General features: G+C 43.5%; 1 protein-coding gene across 3 annotated transcripts in view; it reads left to right on the top strand.

The window, feature by feature from the left end:
* Positions 1–8306: 8306 nt before the first annotated feature.
* The window catches only part of LOC308280587 (gamma-aminobutyric acid receptor subunit beta-3-like), a gene marked incomplete at both ends in the record, with an annotated part of 192162 nt that continues 180607 nt past the window's right edge, over positions 8307–19861 (top strand). For all 3 annotated transcript variants that reach the window (XM_080720917.1, XM_080720915.1, XM_080720914.1), the window contains one exon: positions 8307–8347. In XM_080720917.1, coding sequence (XP_080577043.1) covers positions 8334–8347 — 14 coding nt within the window. The remainder of the gene's footprint in view (positions 8348–19861) is intronic.

Here is a 19861-nt window from a genome sequence, read left to right as displayed (position 1 = left end):
GATCCCTGATGTCATCGATATATATCACTGGCCTGATGGCCAAGACATCGCCCATATCTGTGTGGTTGGTTCAGATAGGGATCTCCATGTATGGGCATAAAATATATTGTATGTTGTGATGTCATGGGAACCACTCTAACAGAATCCCTTTTATGCCCATATATGGAGATCCCTGATGTCATCAATATTAAGCCCATATCTAACAGGACTTCATGTGGTAATGCCCATAAATGGAGGAAGACAGCCCATATCTGTGCGGCTGGTTTTAAGAGTTTTAAGCATAATTTGAATCATCGCCATATTACCGTAAATCGCTATCATTTTGGTCTCAATAATCACTTTTGCCTGATGAAGACGTAAAGTGAAAACGTTGCAGTTGCCTATAATAAAAGTACGTTTTTGGAGCATATCGTCGTTGTCGGGCGGAAACCTCGTATCTCCGAGTTTCAAGTGAGTATACGTTCTTTCACAAAGCAAAGCCCCGCTTCACCATACAAGGCCGTCGCACAAAAGTAGTGAAAACAGCAGATCTACAAGCACACAACGCCTCGCACCGCAAGGCGTTGTGTGCTTGTAGATCGGCTGTTTTCACTAGTTTAAATCATTTTTTTAAAATGATAAATGCAAAACGAACGGTTTTGGACATACAAGGTTTTCACCCGACAACGACGATATAAACAGTGTGCAGGCGTTCCTCTCCTTCCGGTGTCAATAATCGTGACATGACATTTTAACCCATTTAGGCCTAGAATTATTGAATGCTTTAACCAGTGAAAAATAGCAGATATACAAGCTCACAGTGCGGCACCGAGTGCCGCACTGCGAGCTTGTAGATCTGCTATTTTTGAAAAAGTCGTGAAAATGTGTGCAAATCTTTGAATATAATGTATTTTCAAAGCAAACGTTTGTAACTCAAATTTTGCTTCTGGGTGGTCCCTGGAACTAAATGTTTTGAGATGGGGGTCCGTGGCCAAATACATGTCATTTTGGGGGTCCTTGACATGTAAAGGTTTGAGAGCCACTGACATAGTAGTCTCTCAAGAACAGACTAACTGAGCTCCAGTTAAGTGAAAAGGACCTTTTCTTTAACGATGGCTAAGCCAGATTGCTGACATAGAAACATAGGGTTTTTCAAAAAATCTTAGAAGGATTCAAAAGACACTTATAGAATCGGGTCAAAATTCAAATTTTCACGATTTAAAAAAAAATAGCAGATCAAAAGCTTGCAGCGCGGCACTCAGTGCCGCGCTGTGAGCTTGTAAATCTGCTATTTTTCAATAGTTAAAGCATAAAATAATGATACACAAAATGTGTACCCGTTCTGAATGGGTTCATATATCCCCATCCCTAGCAGGATCACCTTGGGGTGCTGCGCCTCCATGGCCTTCTTGCCGTCCCAGGCCCAGCTCCTCTTGGTGAAGTAGTTGACGGTGGCGAACTCGATGAGGGCGGAGAAGACGAAGGCGTAGCACACGGCGATGAACCAGTCCATGGCGGTGGCGTACGCCACCTTGGGGAGAGAGTTCCGGGCGCTGATGCTCAGCGTGGTCATGGTGAGCACGGTGGTCACGCCTATAGGGTCACCAAACAGAACACAAAGACGGTGGTGCATGGGCAGGGGCGTCACATTGGGAGTGGGACTGAGTTACTAGGGCCCAAGGGAGGGGAGGGGCATTAATTATTTTATACCTTAGCCCAGGGGTAGGCAACCTTAGGCACGGGTGTCAACATTGGCACAGGGGATGGTGATCACCGGCACACTAGCAGAAGTGTGAGAGAGGACTTTTTATTTTAAAAACAAATATTTTTTTAAACGTCAATTAAATGTAGTTAAGATCATTTTTTGCAAATTACATCTTGCACAAAATTCTACATTCATTAAAACTCTGAACTCTGACTGGGGAGGGAGTCAGGGAGATATGTGGATTATTGCTCTGAGTCTAATGATCGTCGTTATGTCCTGCCAATCAAAATATGTCAAAATATTTGTCATTAAAATGTATGTTGACATGGCACACTGACACTCAAGAAAATAAAAAACATGGCACTTCATTTCAAGAAGGTTGCTGACCCCTGCTTTAGCCTTTGAAAAATAGCAGATCTACGAGCTCACAGCGCGCTGCGAGCTTGTAGATCTGCGATTTTTTTTGAAACGTCGTGAAAATGTGTGCAAATATTTGAATATGTATTTTTCAAGCAAACTTATTTGCTTCTGGGGGGTTCCCTGGAACTAAATATTTTGAGATGGCGGTCCGTGGCCAAATACATATAATTCTGGGGGTCATTGACATGAAAAGGTTTGAGCACCACCACTGACATAGAAACATAGGTTTTTCAAAAAACCTTAGAAGGATTTGAAATATTCAAAAACTTTCTTTTCAAGATTTTTCAAAAATAGCAGATCTACAAGCTCACAGTGCGGCACTCGGTATATCTGCTATTTTTCAATAGTTACAGTAAAGCACAAAATAATGCGTAATAATGAGTTCCCAGTCGGGTTAAACCCCCCCCCCCCCCTATGAAGAACATTCATGGGGGGCCCGCAGTGAATCCTTGTACCCAGGGCCCAGAATCTGGTGCGACACCCCTGGGTCCACACACCAAATAGACAGGCTGAGGATGATCCTGTCTGTGTTCCCGCTAATTAAATAAAATTAATTAAAATCCTTGAAATGGAAAGCTCTAATGCTTCTGTTAGTTTGCCATTAAGCACTTAAATCCAATATACTTCATTGACCGGGCCCGGGCCGCGGTCCCCCCAGGGGCCTAATGTGTTCCCTCCAAACCAAATCTCCTCCACAAAATGAGCCGCCCAAAGGTTCGCCTATTATGACCAGAATAAGGAACACTACGGGTCACATGGATGAAAAACAGCACCATATAACTTTCCTCTTCTAGCCCGGACTTGAACCCGGTTTACTGCAGTGTGCTGACATTTTTGCCATTGAGCTAGTAGAGCCGGACTGCTTGCTCAGGGGATAAATGTAATCTTGACCATCAGGTCAAAATTTGTGTCAGACAAAATATACAACTACCCGTATATTGTTATCGTCACTGTCGGGCAGAAACCTCGTATTTCAAGTTTCAAATTTGTAAATCTTTTCGCAAAGTAAAGCCCTGCTTCACCATACAAGGCCGTTGCACAAAAGTAGTGAAAACAGCCGATCTACAAGCACACAACGCCTCGCAGTGTGCTTGTAGATCGGCTGGTTTTCACTAGTTTAAATCATTTTTAAAATGATAAATACAAAACAAACGGTTTTGGACATACAAGATTTCCACCAGACAATGACAATATGTTATATTGTATTACCAAACAAAATTACATTTTATCAATTGAAAGAAAGTTAATTAGTGCAGCTTTATCTGTCAATGGAATTAACGACAATACAATAAGTGATAAGGCACATTCCCACTGGGCCAGATAACAGATAAAAAAATCTCTTTCTCTAGATATTTTCCATTCAAGTGGATGGTAGATACAGATAAAAAAAATATCTGTCACAGATAAAACAAATATCTGTGGCAGATATTGTTTTATCTGTATCTACCATCCGCTTGAATGGAAAAATATCTGGAGAAAGATATTTTTTTCATCTGTTATCTGGCCCAGTGGGAATGGGTCTATATTCATAATTTGACTGCTGCTCACCGAAGACGGTCCTGGCAGGGACGGACTCTCTGTTGAGCCAGAAGGACACCTGGGACAGTATGACGGTCATGAAACATGGCATGTACGTCTGGATGACAAAGTAGCCAATCTTCCTCTTCAGGTAGAAGTGGCACATCATCACCGTGTACTGTCCTGCAAGGTGAACACACACACACACACAAAGCTTGAAGGACAAAGTAGACGTGTCGGACTCATGTGACATGTAGTATAGTATACAGCAGGGGTCTTCAACAGGGGGCCAGGGGGTCCTCATAGTTACTACATGGGCTCCTCCTTTTTAACCACTTGAACCCTAGTGTCCATATTCGGAGAACTTTAGCCAAAAATAGCAGCTCTACAAGCTCACAATGCCTATGCCCTGCGAAGCGTTGTGAGTCTGTAGATCGGCTATTTTCGGCAACGAGCTTTGGTGTAGAGGGGGAAAAGAGCAGAGTGAAAGATCAAGTTTTAAAAGTATTGACAGTTCAAGTTAAATATCTGAAAACACAAATTGACATGAATCCAAAATACTGATGATTGTGCTGTCAAAAGGTTGTGGGGGTCCCTTCATCATCTCTCTCTCTCAACTAAGGGGTCCTTGGACTGAGAACATTGAAGACACCTGGTATACCGTCTACTGCTGTAGAGCTACGGTATATTATGTTGTGACCGCTGGTAGTTAATTATAGTGCGGTTGCTATAGGCAACACATAATTGCATTCGGTCAGAGAACTTTTTACCAGCAAAGTGAACCTGTGTTTTGTACGCGTTTTGAGTGATGTTATCTGGGTTGTAAGGCTACACAACAGAAAAGTTACGTTTTTGGTAATGCTTCACTTGACATCACAATATCTAATTGCGACCGCCAGTATGTGAACAGTCACAGCTTGTCTGTATCTTTGTCTATAACGCCTGACACTGTGGTTCCCCTGACACATCACTGTGACATCACATGTGACATCAGGACTTCATATGGGAATGCCCATATATGGAGGAAGAGTGGAAGACAGCCCAATATATGTGTGGCTAGTTCAGACAGGGATCTCCATGTATGGGCATGAAATGGATTATATGTATGATGTCAGATGTGATAGACGTCATTGGATTTTCACATAACAAATACCCTACCCTCCCTGCCCCTTCCTTGTATATACTGTACATACTGATTGTTTAGACTTACTGTTACCTGCCCCTTCCTTGTATATATTGTATATACTGTACTTACTGATTGTATAGACCTACTGTTTTCTTTTTTTCTTTACATATCTACTGCATAGTACTGTGTTCTATTTGTCTGTCATTCAATGTTATATGAGATACTTTAATGGTTTCCTGTTGAAATAAGCTTAGTCTTTTCATGGATCTCCTTTTAGTAGACCTTGTACCAGTGAACTGTACCGTCATGAATCTGTACATTTTCCTATGCAAACTTCTAATAAAGCCTTCAATCAATCAATCAATCAAAATAACTGAGTAAGCATGCATGTTTGGGGTCTCACAGCATATCTCCAAGATTCTCCATATACAGTACATGGATCTCCATATATGGGTAACTGGTCCGATATACATCACTGGCCAGACGGCCACATGGCTAGGGCGAGGTCGCTTGTCGCTCTGAGGCGTCTTACGATCACCTCATGTCCGTGAGTCACGCTCATGTCCCTGAGTCATGCTAATACACAACATTTTGTTACCTATCGACTTAGGTTCCTCCATCTTATTCCATCCATGAAGGCAGTTCACAAAAAGTTGTAAGTAACACATTTGGTGTAGCACTCACTCACAGCTTCACAGGCTTTAACACACTGTTTAACTGAACGCTAGAAGCCCTGTTGTTTCAGCGCTGTTTCAGGACGGTCACTTCTCGGCCTTAGGGCGTCTTACTTGTATAAATGGCAAGACGGAATTAATTTCCTAGTGGATTCCTTGTGACTTGCATCAGTACAACCACACTTACTCAAGAGTTAAACTATCGTTAAACATTTACAAGAAGTCTAATTAGAGAATGCAGACGAATTGTTATTTTGATCGATGTTTTCCTTGTAGTGTTATGTCTCCAATTGGTACCATATCAATACAGCATGGAATTGTGGACAAAATATTATCCAACGACAATATATGTATTGGGTCTGTCTGAGAGGCTAAATCTCATCAAATGGTGGTCCATGGCTCAAATTGCCGAACAAATAACGGAACATGATGTGAAAAAAAGGTTGAAAACCACTGCTTTAACCATCTGAATATTAGCCTGGCATTGCTCATACTAATTCCTCACAGCGTGTCACTACCGCCAAGGGGTGGTGTTGTGCAGTCTGGTTTATTAACCAGGCTATCTGAATATTGCATTTGAGGCTTTATAAAAACCTTTATCCTACAGTCTTTCCCCACACTGTACAGCAAAATCCCTGAGTGTTAATCGAACTCTGAGGGTGTAGAAATGAACCCATCCATGTTTACATAGCTGAGCAGGGACGTGCAGAGGATGTTAGAGAGGCAGGGGCTGAGATTTCTAAAAGGGCATTTGGTGGAAATATCTAAAATAGCAGACCTATAAGCTTGGAGGTCGGCTATTTTCAGTGCTTGATACCACACTGAACTAAGCATAATCAAGTCAATACAAGAGATGTGGTGTTTGGATTTCTACAGCGAAAGAGCAATTCTTTCAACGTAAGGTGCTGCATTCAAGTTCAGGAGAGTTTGGACAAGTCAATTCTCTTGAATTCTGGATTCAGGTATGGCATGGAAAGAGGGCATTTGCGTTTGTTTCACCATAGTAAAAACTGCATTCATGGTCTGGAGAGGGCACTTTTTACAGACGGGTAAAAGGGCAGGGGCTCAAGCCACCTTTGATGTCTATGTGTGCACGTGCCTGTAGCTGAATGTCCACACAGGAGTCTGCAGTGTGCATCTGAACTTCTATGAAAGATACACTGACTATATTCCACAAACACAGCTTTCGCTGGGCAAAATCGGATTTTTGAGCCTCCCTAATCCCTGGTCACAATCTGCATCCTGCCATCAGAGAGAGAGAGAGAGAAAGAGAGAGAGAGAGGGGGGGGGGGGAGAAGGAAGGAGGAGTGCTATGGGAAGTGCTAAGCCCTGCCCACTCTGCCCTCCAAATCCCATCACACGCGCACGCACGCACACACACACACACACACACACACACACACACACACACACACACAGAGAGAGAGCATGATCTCTGCTGCTGACTCCCACGCACAGTACTTTTCAGCACACACAAACACACACACACACACACACACACACACACACACACACACACACACACACACACACACACACACACACACACACACACACACACACACACACACACACACACACACACACACACACACACACACACACACACACACACACACACACACACACACACACACACAAAGAGCCGCTCGCTGAGCGGGACACTCCCTACCGCTAATCACAGTCGGACACGGAGTGGAGCCGAAGCACGTTGACACTCCATTTACTTATTTCGTTCTTTTTCTCCCATTCCTGACATTTCCTATTCTTTTTTTCCCCCGTATACACGATTGTTGTTGTTTCTTTTTTTCTTTTTTTTTCACTTCCGTCACAACCTGCTCCGGGCGGCGACATCATGACGGGGTCACGGTGGTGACCCGTCTGGGGTGACGACGCGACAGCAGCTGTGACCGGACCTCAGGACGGCTGGTGTCCCACCGCTACACCCCCTCCCTCCCTCAGCACCGGGATTTGTCCGTGTTGTCGTCCTGCGTTCCGTGCCGGGGAGGGGAGCTTCGTCACAACGTCTCCCCCACCCCACACACACACCAGTGCTGGAATAATGCGTCACCTGTCTGGGGACACCTGATCCAGGAACTGGAAATGTCTGCGGAGAAGGTGTATACCAGCTAGTTCCTTCCCTACTCTGGAGGCCAGGAGAGAGGAGGCCGCGACTACTGAGAGAGGGGAACCAGACCGGCCATCCAGAGCCTGTCTGCAAATACAAGTCTACAACCTGAGGAATGGGAGGACAACCTGTGAGTCACACAAAGGCTCCAAATGACTTTCCTCCCAATAGCATACAAGCCTTACCAGAACTAATCGTTATGTTTTGAGGTTTGATGATTTGTTTTTGTTGTTTTAATAGAGCGGTCCTCTCGTCCTCTTGAATTTACTTGTAAGAAACATCATAATTCATACTGTAACGCAATGATTTCTTTCGAATAAAACTTGAACTTCGACTTGAATGTGACGCGACGTCGCCAATTCCGTCCCCATCCCGCCATGCCTGGCGCGGGACGGCCTCATCAGCACCCCCGGAGCCGCCGCCACCACTGTTGCCGCCACAACCAGCAGCCCTCGCCCCTGTCGGGCCCCGTGGCGCCCCCATGACTCCCCGTCCCCGTCACTCGTTGCTGCCGCTGCACTGCCTTTCTCGGCCTCTCACGGTGACATCGGCCCCCGACCCGGGAGGGGAGGATACGAAGGAGAAGAAGGAGAACCCGTCGTTTTTTGGCCCTCCAATCCTGACAGGATTGGAGGAGGAGGAGGAGGAGGGGGAGGGAGAGGAGGAGTGATGAGGAGGAGGAACAATATGGTCCTCTGGTGGATTGTTGTACCGTCGCTGCTGATCTCTTCCCTGGGCCTTGTCCGCGCCGAGCTGCCTTTCGTCTCTGACAACAACGCAGCCATGCTGGTCGATTGGTGAGTAGGGGGAGGGCACTGACTTTTCTAATTGCGTAAACCATTGTTTTTCAAACTTTCAAATTGCAAGGTCTTCCCATGGCTCCCCTTAACTCTGACAGTGTACAAATGGAACCACATGGACCCGTTAGGGTTCATTTGGTTCCATTTAAGAGTTTCAGAGTCTCCCTTGAGAGTTCAGAGTTACAGACTTGTATGGGTCAATTTAGACCCCCATAAAGGATCCCCTAAGAGTCCCTGGAATCCACTTTGAGAACCACTGGCGTAAACCATTGCAAACTAGTCCTGTGTCGGGGGGTATGCACAGTATATCGTCACTGTCGGGCAGAAACCTCGTATCTCCAAGTTTCAAATGTGTACGTTCTTTTGCAAAGTAAAGCCCTGCTTCATCACACTAGGACCTCGCACAAAAGTAGTGAAAACAGCCGATCTACAAGCACACAACGCCTCGCGATGCGAGGCGTTGTGTGCTTGTAGATCGGCTGTTTTCACTAGTTTAGTACATTTTTTAGGTTTTGGACATACAAGGTTTCCACCCGACCACGACGATATGAGGGATTGTATGTACGGTAGGATTGAGTCTCAGAAGTAATGTTGGAGAACCCAGACCGATGCCCGTTGGGCAGAACAGTCACCACTGACGTGTCTGTGATGTAGGCATTGTTTCAGCATGTGGATGTTACCATGGTGGCGACACTGTTTATTATCAGTGATGTCAGCATGCAGACAGATGGCGGACATCATCTCCAAATTTGGGCATCGTTTCAGCATGCGGCTGTAATCATGGTGGTCGACACAGTTTAGTATCATTGATGTCAGCATGCTCATCTCCAAACACAACAGGATTCAAATAAAAAAAATGGCAAAGGTAGCAAAGGTAGCTCAAAACCTTTGGTGCTTCTGTGTGATGCTGTAGCATGATCAAGTAAGACATTCATTTACGAAAAAAGATGTTATCATAAACAGCCTTTTGATCTCTGTTTAGACGATTATTTTGGGGCAGACACTTGCAATAAGTATCCTCACGGCCCAGTGGGCCCACCAGTGGGGCTCCGGCCCATATGTTGAGAACCCCTGTCCTATAGGAATGCTCCTTCTGTGGGAATGCACCTTAGAGGGGCTACACTCACAGCACTATTTTAGTCCATCCTTATTTGCCTTTTTTTACTATTTTGAAAAACATCTTAAAATACTTAAAATAGACGATCTACATCGACACTTTGTGAGCTTGTGGTCCAGCTATTTGAACTATTTATTTTATTTGTTAATTTTATTTAATTTTTCAAAAAAAAAAAAATATATATATATCTGAGTGGTTGTTTAGGCTTAAACCTGAATAAAAACGTAATATATATTTTTTTTTTATTATGCATGGCATAGCCCCTTTAAGGACTGGTATGGGGAGACAGACAGCAGACTTGGAGCACAGCCCAGAAACATACCTTGTGTTTATGAGAAAACATACTCTCCGATAGCATTTGGAGATGCTGTCGACTCTATTTACTTTCATTGTCAAGTATACTGTGTGCCATTGCAAAACAGATTGTAACTGATTCTCCCCCGTATCGCTGCGAGACGCTGATGGTCTCCGAGTGGACGCAGAGCGGGGACATTATTGCATCTCGCTCAGTGTAAACACCAGCTCGCTATCACCTTGCCTCGGGTCGCACTTAAAGTCTCAAATACCTGGAACGCGCCCGAGTCGCGTTAGATTTGAACCACTTTAACCATTATTTTCATGCTTTAACTATTGAAAAATAGCAGATACACAAGCTCACAGCGCGGCACCGAGTGCCGCGCTGCGAGCTTGTAGATCTGCTATTTTTGAAAAATCGTGAAAGTGTGTGCAAGTCTTGGAATATCTTTGACCCGATCTTTGACCCGACTTCTAAATCCTTCCTCTAAATCAGCTGTTCTCAAACTTTTTCATGTCAAGGACACCCAAAATTACATGTATTCGGCCGCAGACCCCCATCTCAAAATATGTTGTTCCAGGGACCCCCCAGAAGCAGAGATTTGAGTCACAAAAGTCTGTTTTGAAAAATATATATTGAAAAATGTGCACACATTTTCACAATTTTTCAAAAATAGCAGATCTACAAGCTCGCAGCGCGGCACTCGGTGTGAGCTTGTACATCTGCTATTTTTCATTAGTTAAAGCATTCAATAATTGTAGGCCTAAATGGGTTAAAGTCCACCACTGTCGACGGAGTGTGAAGTAGAACGGTGTTGTTTTTGCGACTGTCAGGTCGCAAGTCACTATGAAAACCTCCACCGGCTGTCCCTCCGTCAATCTGTCCGTCACGTCACGTCACATCACATCACATCACACTTTTGGCCTTACTCTTATCTCCGGCACCGTTGCCCCTATCCATGCCAAACTTTGCACACACACTCCTTAGCTGGCAAACCACAACCTCCGTCCCTGATTTCTCAGCGCCACCATGAGGTAACTTGCTTTTTTGCAGACATCATTAATGGACACTGCTCCTATGTTGACTAAAATCATGCACAGCAGACTTACAGGCATATTTGTGTATACCTGGTGGTCGCTTATCTCCCGATTAGGGAGTCTTACTGGTTGTAGAATGTAAAATGTAGTATAATAAGAATATATGTATTTTTGACAGTTTACTTTACTTGTCACACAACAGACAGACAGACAGACAGACAGACAGACAGACAGACAGACAGACAGACAGACAGACAGACAGACAGACAGACAGACAGACAGACAGACAGACAGACAGACAGATATTGCTCACTCATCTTTTCCTAATATGGCCAAATGTTTTCAAACAGCCTAGCAACTTTGAAAGAGTAACTCTGTAAAAGTATCACATTGCACACTGCACAATGTGCTTTCTGATCAGTTGGTTCAGTTGGTCAAAAACATTCCTCAACTGAATACTGCTGCTCAGTGAATGCAACATGTCTCCTGCTACCTTTGTCTGATTTCCTTTTTTTTAAAGGATACTTGCTTATTCTCACCATGGGCTTTGCCCAGCGATTGAAATACACCTTCCTCCTCCACACTGAGCACGTACAATAGCCCTCTGGCTTACTTTCTCTTAATAACACCAGCTACCTTGTTTGGATTCAGAGTTGTGCCCTTGCATTGCTTTTACTTTACTGACTTTGGGGACTTATAGCGGTCATACTGCAAAAAGCGGAACTCTGCCTCTATCTAAAAGAGGCAGTTCTGGATTATCCAGTCCTGGCAAAGATTTCAGAAGAGGGTTAAAATAATGATATGTCGCGAGGCGTTGAGAGCTTGTAGATCTGCTATTTTTGGCTGAAGTTCTCCTCAGAGTATAGGGATGCGATCGGGTTCAATTGTTCATTTAAAATAATTATTCTATCACACAAGGATTTGGGCGGCTCCCCTGCAGTAACTCTGAGGACCCCCTTGGGGTCCCGGACCCTCTGTTGAAGACCCCTGGTTTAAACTGACGAATTCCTGATATTATCAAAGTATCCTCGGCACCCCTGGACCGGTGTCACGCCACCCTTGGGTGTCACGGCACCCACTTGGAGCCCTACATTATATTGTTGTTGTCGGGTGGAAACCTTGTATGTTCAAAACCTTCTCTTCTTGTGTTACTATTTTAAAAACTATTTAAAATAGTGAAAATAGCCGATCTACAAGCACACACCGCCTCGCATCGCGAGACTGCTATTTTCACTACTTGTGTGACACTTTTGTATCATGAAGTAGGGCTTTTATTTTACCAAAAAACATACACATTTGAAACTTGGAGATACAAGGTGTTTGCCTGACAGTGACGGTATTCATCATTTTCACTCCCAGCACCTTATATTTATAGCATATTTTAGTGATTATGTTGTGAGGAAAACATTGAGATAATAGCCATTTTGGTTAGAACTGACTGAAAATAACTTTGTACTTCAAGTTTAAAATGATACTAAATATGTTTTTAAGTGTCCAAATAAATTCCAAATATTATCAAATTATCTCGCGGCACCCCTGGACTGCCATGGTGGCACCCCAGGGTGCCCCGTCACCCACTTTGAAAACCCCTGCCCTATGGAGACACAGAGAGAGGCTATTTTCATTGGATGTCAATGACATTCCCACAGTAGGGATGTTATGGCTCAAGTGGCTGCATGCAAAGTCAGGGGTTGACACTAAGGTCTCAGAGGCACTTGCCCATCGGGCAAGTACAGGTCATGTTCTACTTGCCCGAAGGTAATGCCCACTTGCCCGAAAAGTAAATCGTCCTTTATAAAATGATAGGTACGATTTTAATTACCGCTCAATTTAACACTTATTTCTTTACTTTCTGGGCCTGTGCGATAAAATGTCATACCTCAATACCTCCAAATCCAAATACCAAATACTTTAGCTATGATTGAATATGTCTATGGCTTCACACTTGTTATTTTTTATTTTTAAATGTAGCAACAGTAAAAACAGCACATTATAGGTAAATAGTGCTCTTATTTTACATTCCACAGACCAGAAGACACAGCGCACTGGCCACGTTCAGGTGTTTAGACAGATATCTGATGTTTATAGACATTTGTGTCCCCTCTCAAATGAGCACTTGCCCTGTCGGGCAACCTGAAAGCCAACTTCACCTGCCCTGACGTTTTATTTACCTGCCGGGGGCAGGTGGGCAAGCCTTAGTGTCAATGCCTGCAAAGTGGCAAGTCACTCTGCTATAGCCTTCACAGTCTACCAGACAACTAACCGGGCCTAACGGGCCTGGGTCAATTCTTACTGTGCATCCAGCCCGGCCAGCCCTAACCAAGACGTGCAGGGTGCATCAAATACCAATAAGGAAACCAGTCAATCAATGCCTGAGCCCTTTAGCCATGCAGTCAACCAGAAAGAATAGGCTGGGGGCAGTGCGGTGTAAAGTAACTAAGTATATGTACTCAAGTACTGTCATTCTGAGTTGTTGTTTTTTTTTACTTTACCAGAGTATTTCCAATTTTCTGTACTTTTACTTCTACTCCACTACTTCTCAGGGGCAAATATTGTATGTTTACTCCTCTACAATTACGACGTGTTGTGTGCATGTAGATAACCCTGCTATTTTAAAAAATATTTTGTATAGGCTACATTTTACACATACTGAACAGTATGATGTGGTTAATGCAGGTTTTATAATAATTATAAAAATCTACAAAGTAACTAGTAACTTAAGTTTTCAAAGAAGTGTAGCGGAGTAAAAGTACAATATTTGCCTCTGATGTGTAGTGGAGTAGACGTAAAAGTATTGAAAATCGGAAAAACTCAAGTAAAGTACAAATACCAAAACATTTTACTTACAGTATTTACTGTACGTAAAAGTAATTAGTAACTTTACACCACTGTTAACCATATATCACGGAACAATCGATAGAATGACAGTACAATCACATCAACATCCATTCATGTAAGAACTACATGCCACAGGGAGGAGTCCGGGGAGGTGGAGGGAGTTTGAACTCAGGACACCTAACAGTACAAGACACATAGATAGGACTAGCCTGATTTCAGACTCTGCGCTGAGCTTGAGTATGACATTGTCCTATTGACAAGAGATTTCAAAGGGGAGGGGATTTGAAATTTGAAATTCCCAATCCCAAGAGGTGGGAGGGGTTGTGTTTGACTTGTGTGTACACAAAAACATTCCCCCCTCCCCCTCCCCTCTATGACAGGCATCAAACAGGTCGTTGTCTTCGATGCTAACGAGGTGTGCACGACCCCCCTTTGAAGTTCAAAGGGAGCAATTAAAAGCTTTGGCTGAGCTCCCCCCTCCGCTGTTTCTGTTGATTTTCAAAAGTTAGACCCACCCCCTCCTCCGTCTTGCATTGATTTCATTGGCTGGTACGCCAAGATACCATATCAAGTTAAGCGTCATATGACAACACCAGACCAAGAGAACCAGTCTGCTCAGAGAGTGGGCGGGTCTATGGGCTGGAGCCAGGCAAAGATAGGACAGCTGTACATCAAGCCGTGACGGACAATCATGGATGAATGAACAGTGAACAGAGGACAGCTTAAATGCACCGCCTGTGGGTATGAGGGCGTGTGTGAAATTAGCTTATGGCAAATGAGAGCTGAACGTGGAGGGAGACTGACCTGTTGGTGTATTAATTAGCTTGTTAGAGAATTAATGAATGGGAGGGGCGGGGGGAGTGGGGGGGAGTGATCTAGCATGTTAACCTCCTGCCTGAAAAGAACTAATGTTTGACTGTGGTAATGGTACTTTTACTTAATTTCTTTTTAAATGTGCACTTATATAGCGCTTTTTTATTCAAAGTGCTTTACATAGATTGAGCATTACATTCACCCATTCACACAAAGTGAGCAAGCATGTAACCGTGCCTGATCTTTTTTTTCTTTTTTTTAAGTAAATTCTGAATATCAGACTTTTACTTGTATCAGAGTATTTCTACATTGTGGTAATGGCACTTTGACTTAAAAATGATGCATTTACTGTATATAGCGCTGTATTCCAAAGCAACTTAACATAGATTGTGTATTACATTCACCCATTCACACACACATTCGTACCCCGATGGCAGAGGAAACCATGCTCAAGGACACTACCACACTAACTCTGGGGGAGCCTGGGATCGAACTGGGAACCCATCCGGCCGCTCTACCGGCGACTCTACCCCTGAGCCACTGCCGCATCTTAAGTACAAAATGAGTACTTCTTCTATCACTGATGGTTCCCAACCTTTTCTGGATCCAGTGGTGGAAAAAGTACTCACATTATTTAATTAAGTAATCATATCAATCTGCAATACAGAAGTAAAAGTCCGGAATTGAAAATGTACTTGAGGAAAAGAACAGAAAAGTGTTGGCATAAAAATGTACTTAAAGTACCAAATGTTTGAAAATATCAGATCTACAAGTGAGATTGTCTATTTTCAAATAACCAAGGTATGAAATAGGGCTAAAGTGGTTTATATATGTTTTATAATATTATAATGAATGTAGCGGAGTAAAAGTGCAACATTTGGATCTGAGAAGTAGCGGAGTAGAAGTAAAAGTATTGGAAATTGGAAATGCTCAAGTAAAGTACAGCTGAAAACAAAAATTGTAATTAAGTACAGAACTTACTTACTAAGTAAATGTACTTAGTTACTTTGCCACTGGCCACAGTAACACTATATGGCCATTAGTACTATCACAACATAAATCCACAGTATTTAACACTTATGTTAATTAAAAAATATATATCACAAATCATAAATATATGTCATTGTTTTCGCAACTATTTGGGGGCCCGCTTGCAATATCCCCACCAGCCCACTAGTTGAGGAATCACTGCTGTACAAAATGAGGACGGGGGTGTCCTTCGTTTTTTCATAGCATTTCCGTGCGCATGTGTGCTAGTGTGCTAGTGTGTGTGTGTGTGTGTGTGTGTGTGTGTGTGTGTGTGTGCGTGTGTGCGTGTGCGTGTGCGTGTGCGTGTGTGTATTACGGTTCCACTTTACATAAGAGTATTAAGCAGATGCCTTTCAGTCTATTCACTGCCCTCCCCCTTCCCCTGTATGTGCCGCGGCTTGGCAATCCAATCCCTGCTCACTCAAACGCACGCACGCACGCACACACACACAAACACACACACCAACAGGCAGGCAAGCTGGGGACAGCCCACAAACAACGACCGACCAATCCGCAGCCAGCCGGTGATGTCATCTACTTATGCAAACGCTGATGGGCAGTTGACTGAAGATTAACCCTGAGGGCTCAGCCCTGTGTGTGTGTGTGTGTGTGTGTGTGTGTGTGTGTGTGTGTGTGTGTGTGTGTGTGTGTGTGTGTGTGTGTGTGTGTGTGTGTGTGTGTGTGTGTGTGTGTGTGTGTGTGTGTGTGTGTGCGTACGCACGCACGTGCGTGCATATGTATTGCAAAATGCAGTGTTGATTCAACCACTTAAACCCCTATACATACTTTAGTTCGCTGTTTCGCAAACACTGGGTCGGGACCCATTTGTGGGTCCCATGCAGACAGTTTTTTATGGGTCCCTTTGTTGAATTGGAAACTATATATATATATTTTTTTAAATAAATTCCATAAATTAGAAAACAAATGTTTACGAAGTAGTGGAAATAGCTTGTATATCTGCTAGTTTTCACTAGTTTGGGTCCCGGGCAAATGTCTAGTCTTTCTTTTGGGTCTCGACCTGAAAGGTTTGGGAACCACTGCTCTACCAGGGTCGCCCAGGGTTTCGATACTGGGGTGCCCTCCGTTTTGAACTTGACAAATGATCGACAAGCGTTGTGAGCTTGTAGATCTGCTATTTTTGACAGTTCTCAGAATATGGACTTTAGGGTGGTTAATATAAAAAAGGTTTCTATCACAAAGATTTGGGTGACACCCTGTAGTAACTCTGAAGACCCCCTCGGGGTCCCGGACCCCTTGTTGAAGACCCCTGGTCTATACTTTGACTATACTGGAGTTGAATGTTTTTCGTCCGCCACTGCGTACGCACAGGGCTATTTTTACACTCTCAGGTTTACGCGGACGCTATGGGTTTTACAGTGCGGGCTCGGTCAGAGTAGGTGGATACACCCATTGACCCTGATCTCCTGGTAATAATGGCCCACACGCCGCCCGCCACCATTCACCACCTCCCTCTGCCCGCCCACTCACTGTACACTTCAATAGACTTATGGTCGTTGTCGGGTGGAAACCTTGTATGTCCAAAACCGTCCGTTTTGTATTTAGCATTTAAACAAAATATTTAGAATAGTGAAAATAGCCTGATCTACGAGCAAGCACACAAGGCGTTGTGCTTGTAGATCCGCTATTTTCACTAGTTTTGTGCGACAGTCTTGTATGGTGAAGCAGGGCTTTGCTTTACGGGAAAAAAACGTAATTTGAACCTTGGAGATACGAGGTTTCTGCCCGACGGTGACGATATACTGTACTACTGAAACTGAGGATTTTACAGCGCATCGGTCCTCCACGCCAGCGTTGATTTTGACAGCAAATTTTGATTCAGTAAAAGTCATAGTCTTTTGAATGAAATTCTGTTTAGTCATAATTTTGTCACCTGAAAATCTTAGTCTAGTTTTATGCAGGTATGTACTTATATATGTCAGAAATAAATGTAGGCCTATATAGGGTTGAAGTTATTTGCAATTATAATCAAAATATACAGAGTAACTAGTAACTAGAATGAGACAGTCTTTGGAACAGCTCTTTGATCCAAGAGATCCGGCTCACTTCAAAGAACCATAAATTCCATCTTTAGGAGGATGCACTTTAAAATCCCCCAGGGTTCATTTAACTCTGGGAATACACGCACTCTCAAAAGTTACGGGTCCGCTTGGTTCCATTTTTGTGTACTCTCTCTCTCTCTCTCTCCCAAGAGTCAATCTGACACTCCTTGCTGTGGACAGTCGGTGACAGCTGGTGGTGTGTGAGTCCATTCGCTCTCATTTTGCACTGCAGTAGTGTGAGATTATGAGTCCTGCACGCACGCACGCTCTCTCTCTCTCTCTCTCTCTCTCTCTCTCTCTCTCTCTCTCTCTCTCTCTCTCTGTATGAAAGTCTTTTGAAAATAGCCGATCAACAAGCTCACAATGCATCGCGACGCATTGTGAGCTTGTAGATCGGCTATTTTCAACCACACCCATTTGTACACTACTGAGATGTAAAGCCCAAATCACATATTAATTTGTAGGCTACTGTGTGGCGGCGGCGCGCAAGCTGTCCACCCGTGCCCACTTTATTCAGTTCTTTTTTGGCAAGCGACACCTCTGCATAAGTAGATAGATATTACTATAAAAACAGAAACAGGGCGACAAGCGACCTTGTCTTGGCCAGTAATGTATATCGGACCAGTTACCCATATATGGAGACCCCTGGTACCCAAATATGGGGATCCATGTACTGTATATGGACATATGCTGCGAGACCCCAAACATGCTTATTCTGTTATTCGTTATGTGAAAGTCCTATGATGTCTATGACATCTGACATCATACTGTACAAACAATCCCTTTATGCCCATACATGGAGATCCCTGTCTGTAGAACTGGAGACATGATGTGCCGTTTTACATACTAAACTGCGACCTTCGGTCGCGATTAATTCATTGACCAATAAAATATAATCCTGCCGGCCAAGGTGTATTTTGGATTCATGTCAATTTGTGATTTCAGATATTTAACCACTTGAGCCGGTATTACCTAATAAACTTGACCTTTTACTCTGTACTTAGTCTGCTCTTTTCCCCCTCTACCCCAAACCTATTTGCCGAAAATAGCCGATCTACTATTTTTGGCTACAGTTCTCAGAATATGGACACTAGGGTTCAAGTTGTTAATAGTTGTTAATATAAAAGTTGTTAATATAAAAAGGGTTGGAAGATTTGGAGGACCCCCTGTAGTAACTCTGAGGACCCCCTAGCGGTCCCGGACCCCCTGTTGAAGACCCCTGGCCTTGCATAAACCCTGCCACCCACAGCCATACCTCTGCTGGTGCTAATGTCCTCTGTCCCGGCGGTCTGCCCTACGAGGTGGTACTGGTTCAGTCTGGAGCCGTCCTCCGCCACCACCACAGACTTGGCAGCCCCCTGGGTCCACGTGTACACCACCTCTGACACAGGGTACGCATCTGAGAGAGAGAGAGAGAGAGAGAGAGAGAGACAGAGAGAGAGAGAGACAGAGACAGAGACAGAGAGATAGAGAGAGAGAGAGACAGAGAGACAGAGAGACAGAGAGACAGAGACAGAGACAGAGTTACAGACCTGTAAGGGTCCATTTGGTTCCTCACTATCAATTATCCAGCTGGGAACCCCCTGGTTTACATAATAAAATAATGTAAGGGATATATATGTGTTGGGAGGTGATTGATTGATTGATTGATTGATTGATTGATTGATTGATTGATTTTCATGACAGTACAAGTACAAGGTCAACTAAAAAGAGATCCTAGTAAGCTCAGCTTATTTACACAGGAACCACTTTATGTATCTCATATAACACTGAAAGACAGACTGATAGAAAACATCACTTTACATAGGATAACATCAATTATAAAATCAGAAAATTAAGAATAAAAGGAAAATAAAAAAAACAAAAAACAAACAAACAGAAGAAGCAGATAGTTTAAAAAAAGACTCACTGTACACTGTATCGTGCTTATTAAATTATTATGAAATCAATAATTTGACACTTGACCAATCAGAATTGAGTGTATTCAAGAAAAGGCACATGACACAATAGCGCAACAAGCAAACAATACGAGAGGCAGGGGCGTCACAAGGGGGGGAAAAGTGGGACTGAGTTACTAGGACCCAAGGTGGAGGGGCCTTAATTAAGCTGCAAGCTTGTAGATCTGCTATTTTTGAAAGGTTGTGAAAATGTGTGCAAATCTTTGAATAAATGTATTTTTAAGCAAACATTTGTAACTCAAATTTTGCTTCAGGGGGGTCCCTGGAACTAAATATTTTGAGATGGGCGTCCATAGCCAAATAATGGGGGTCCTTCACATGACAAAGTTAGCATCAATAACATAGAAACATAGGTTTTTCAAAA

This window comes from Nannobrachium achirus (genome assembly GCF_963921795.1).
Source record: "Nannobrachium achirus genome assembly, chromosome: 24".
Taxonomy (NCBI): Eukaryota; Metazoa; Chordata; class Actinopteri; order Myctophiformes; family Myctophidae; genus Nannobrachium; species Nannobrachium achirus.
Note: the sequence above shows the minus strand (reverse complement) of the source record. Positions and strands in the feature narration are given on the sequence as shown.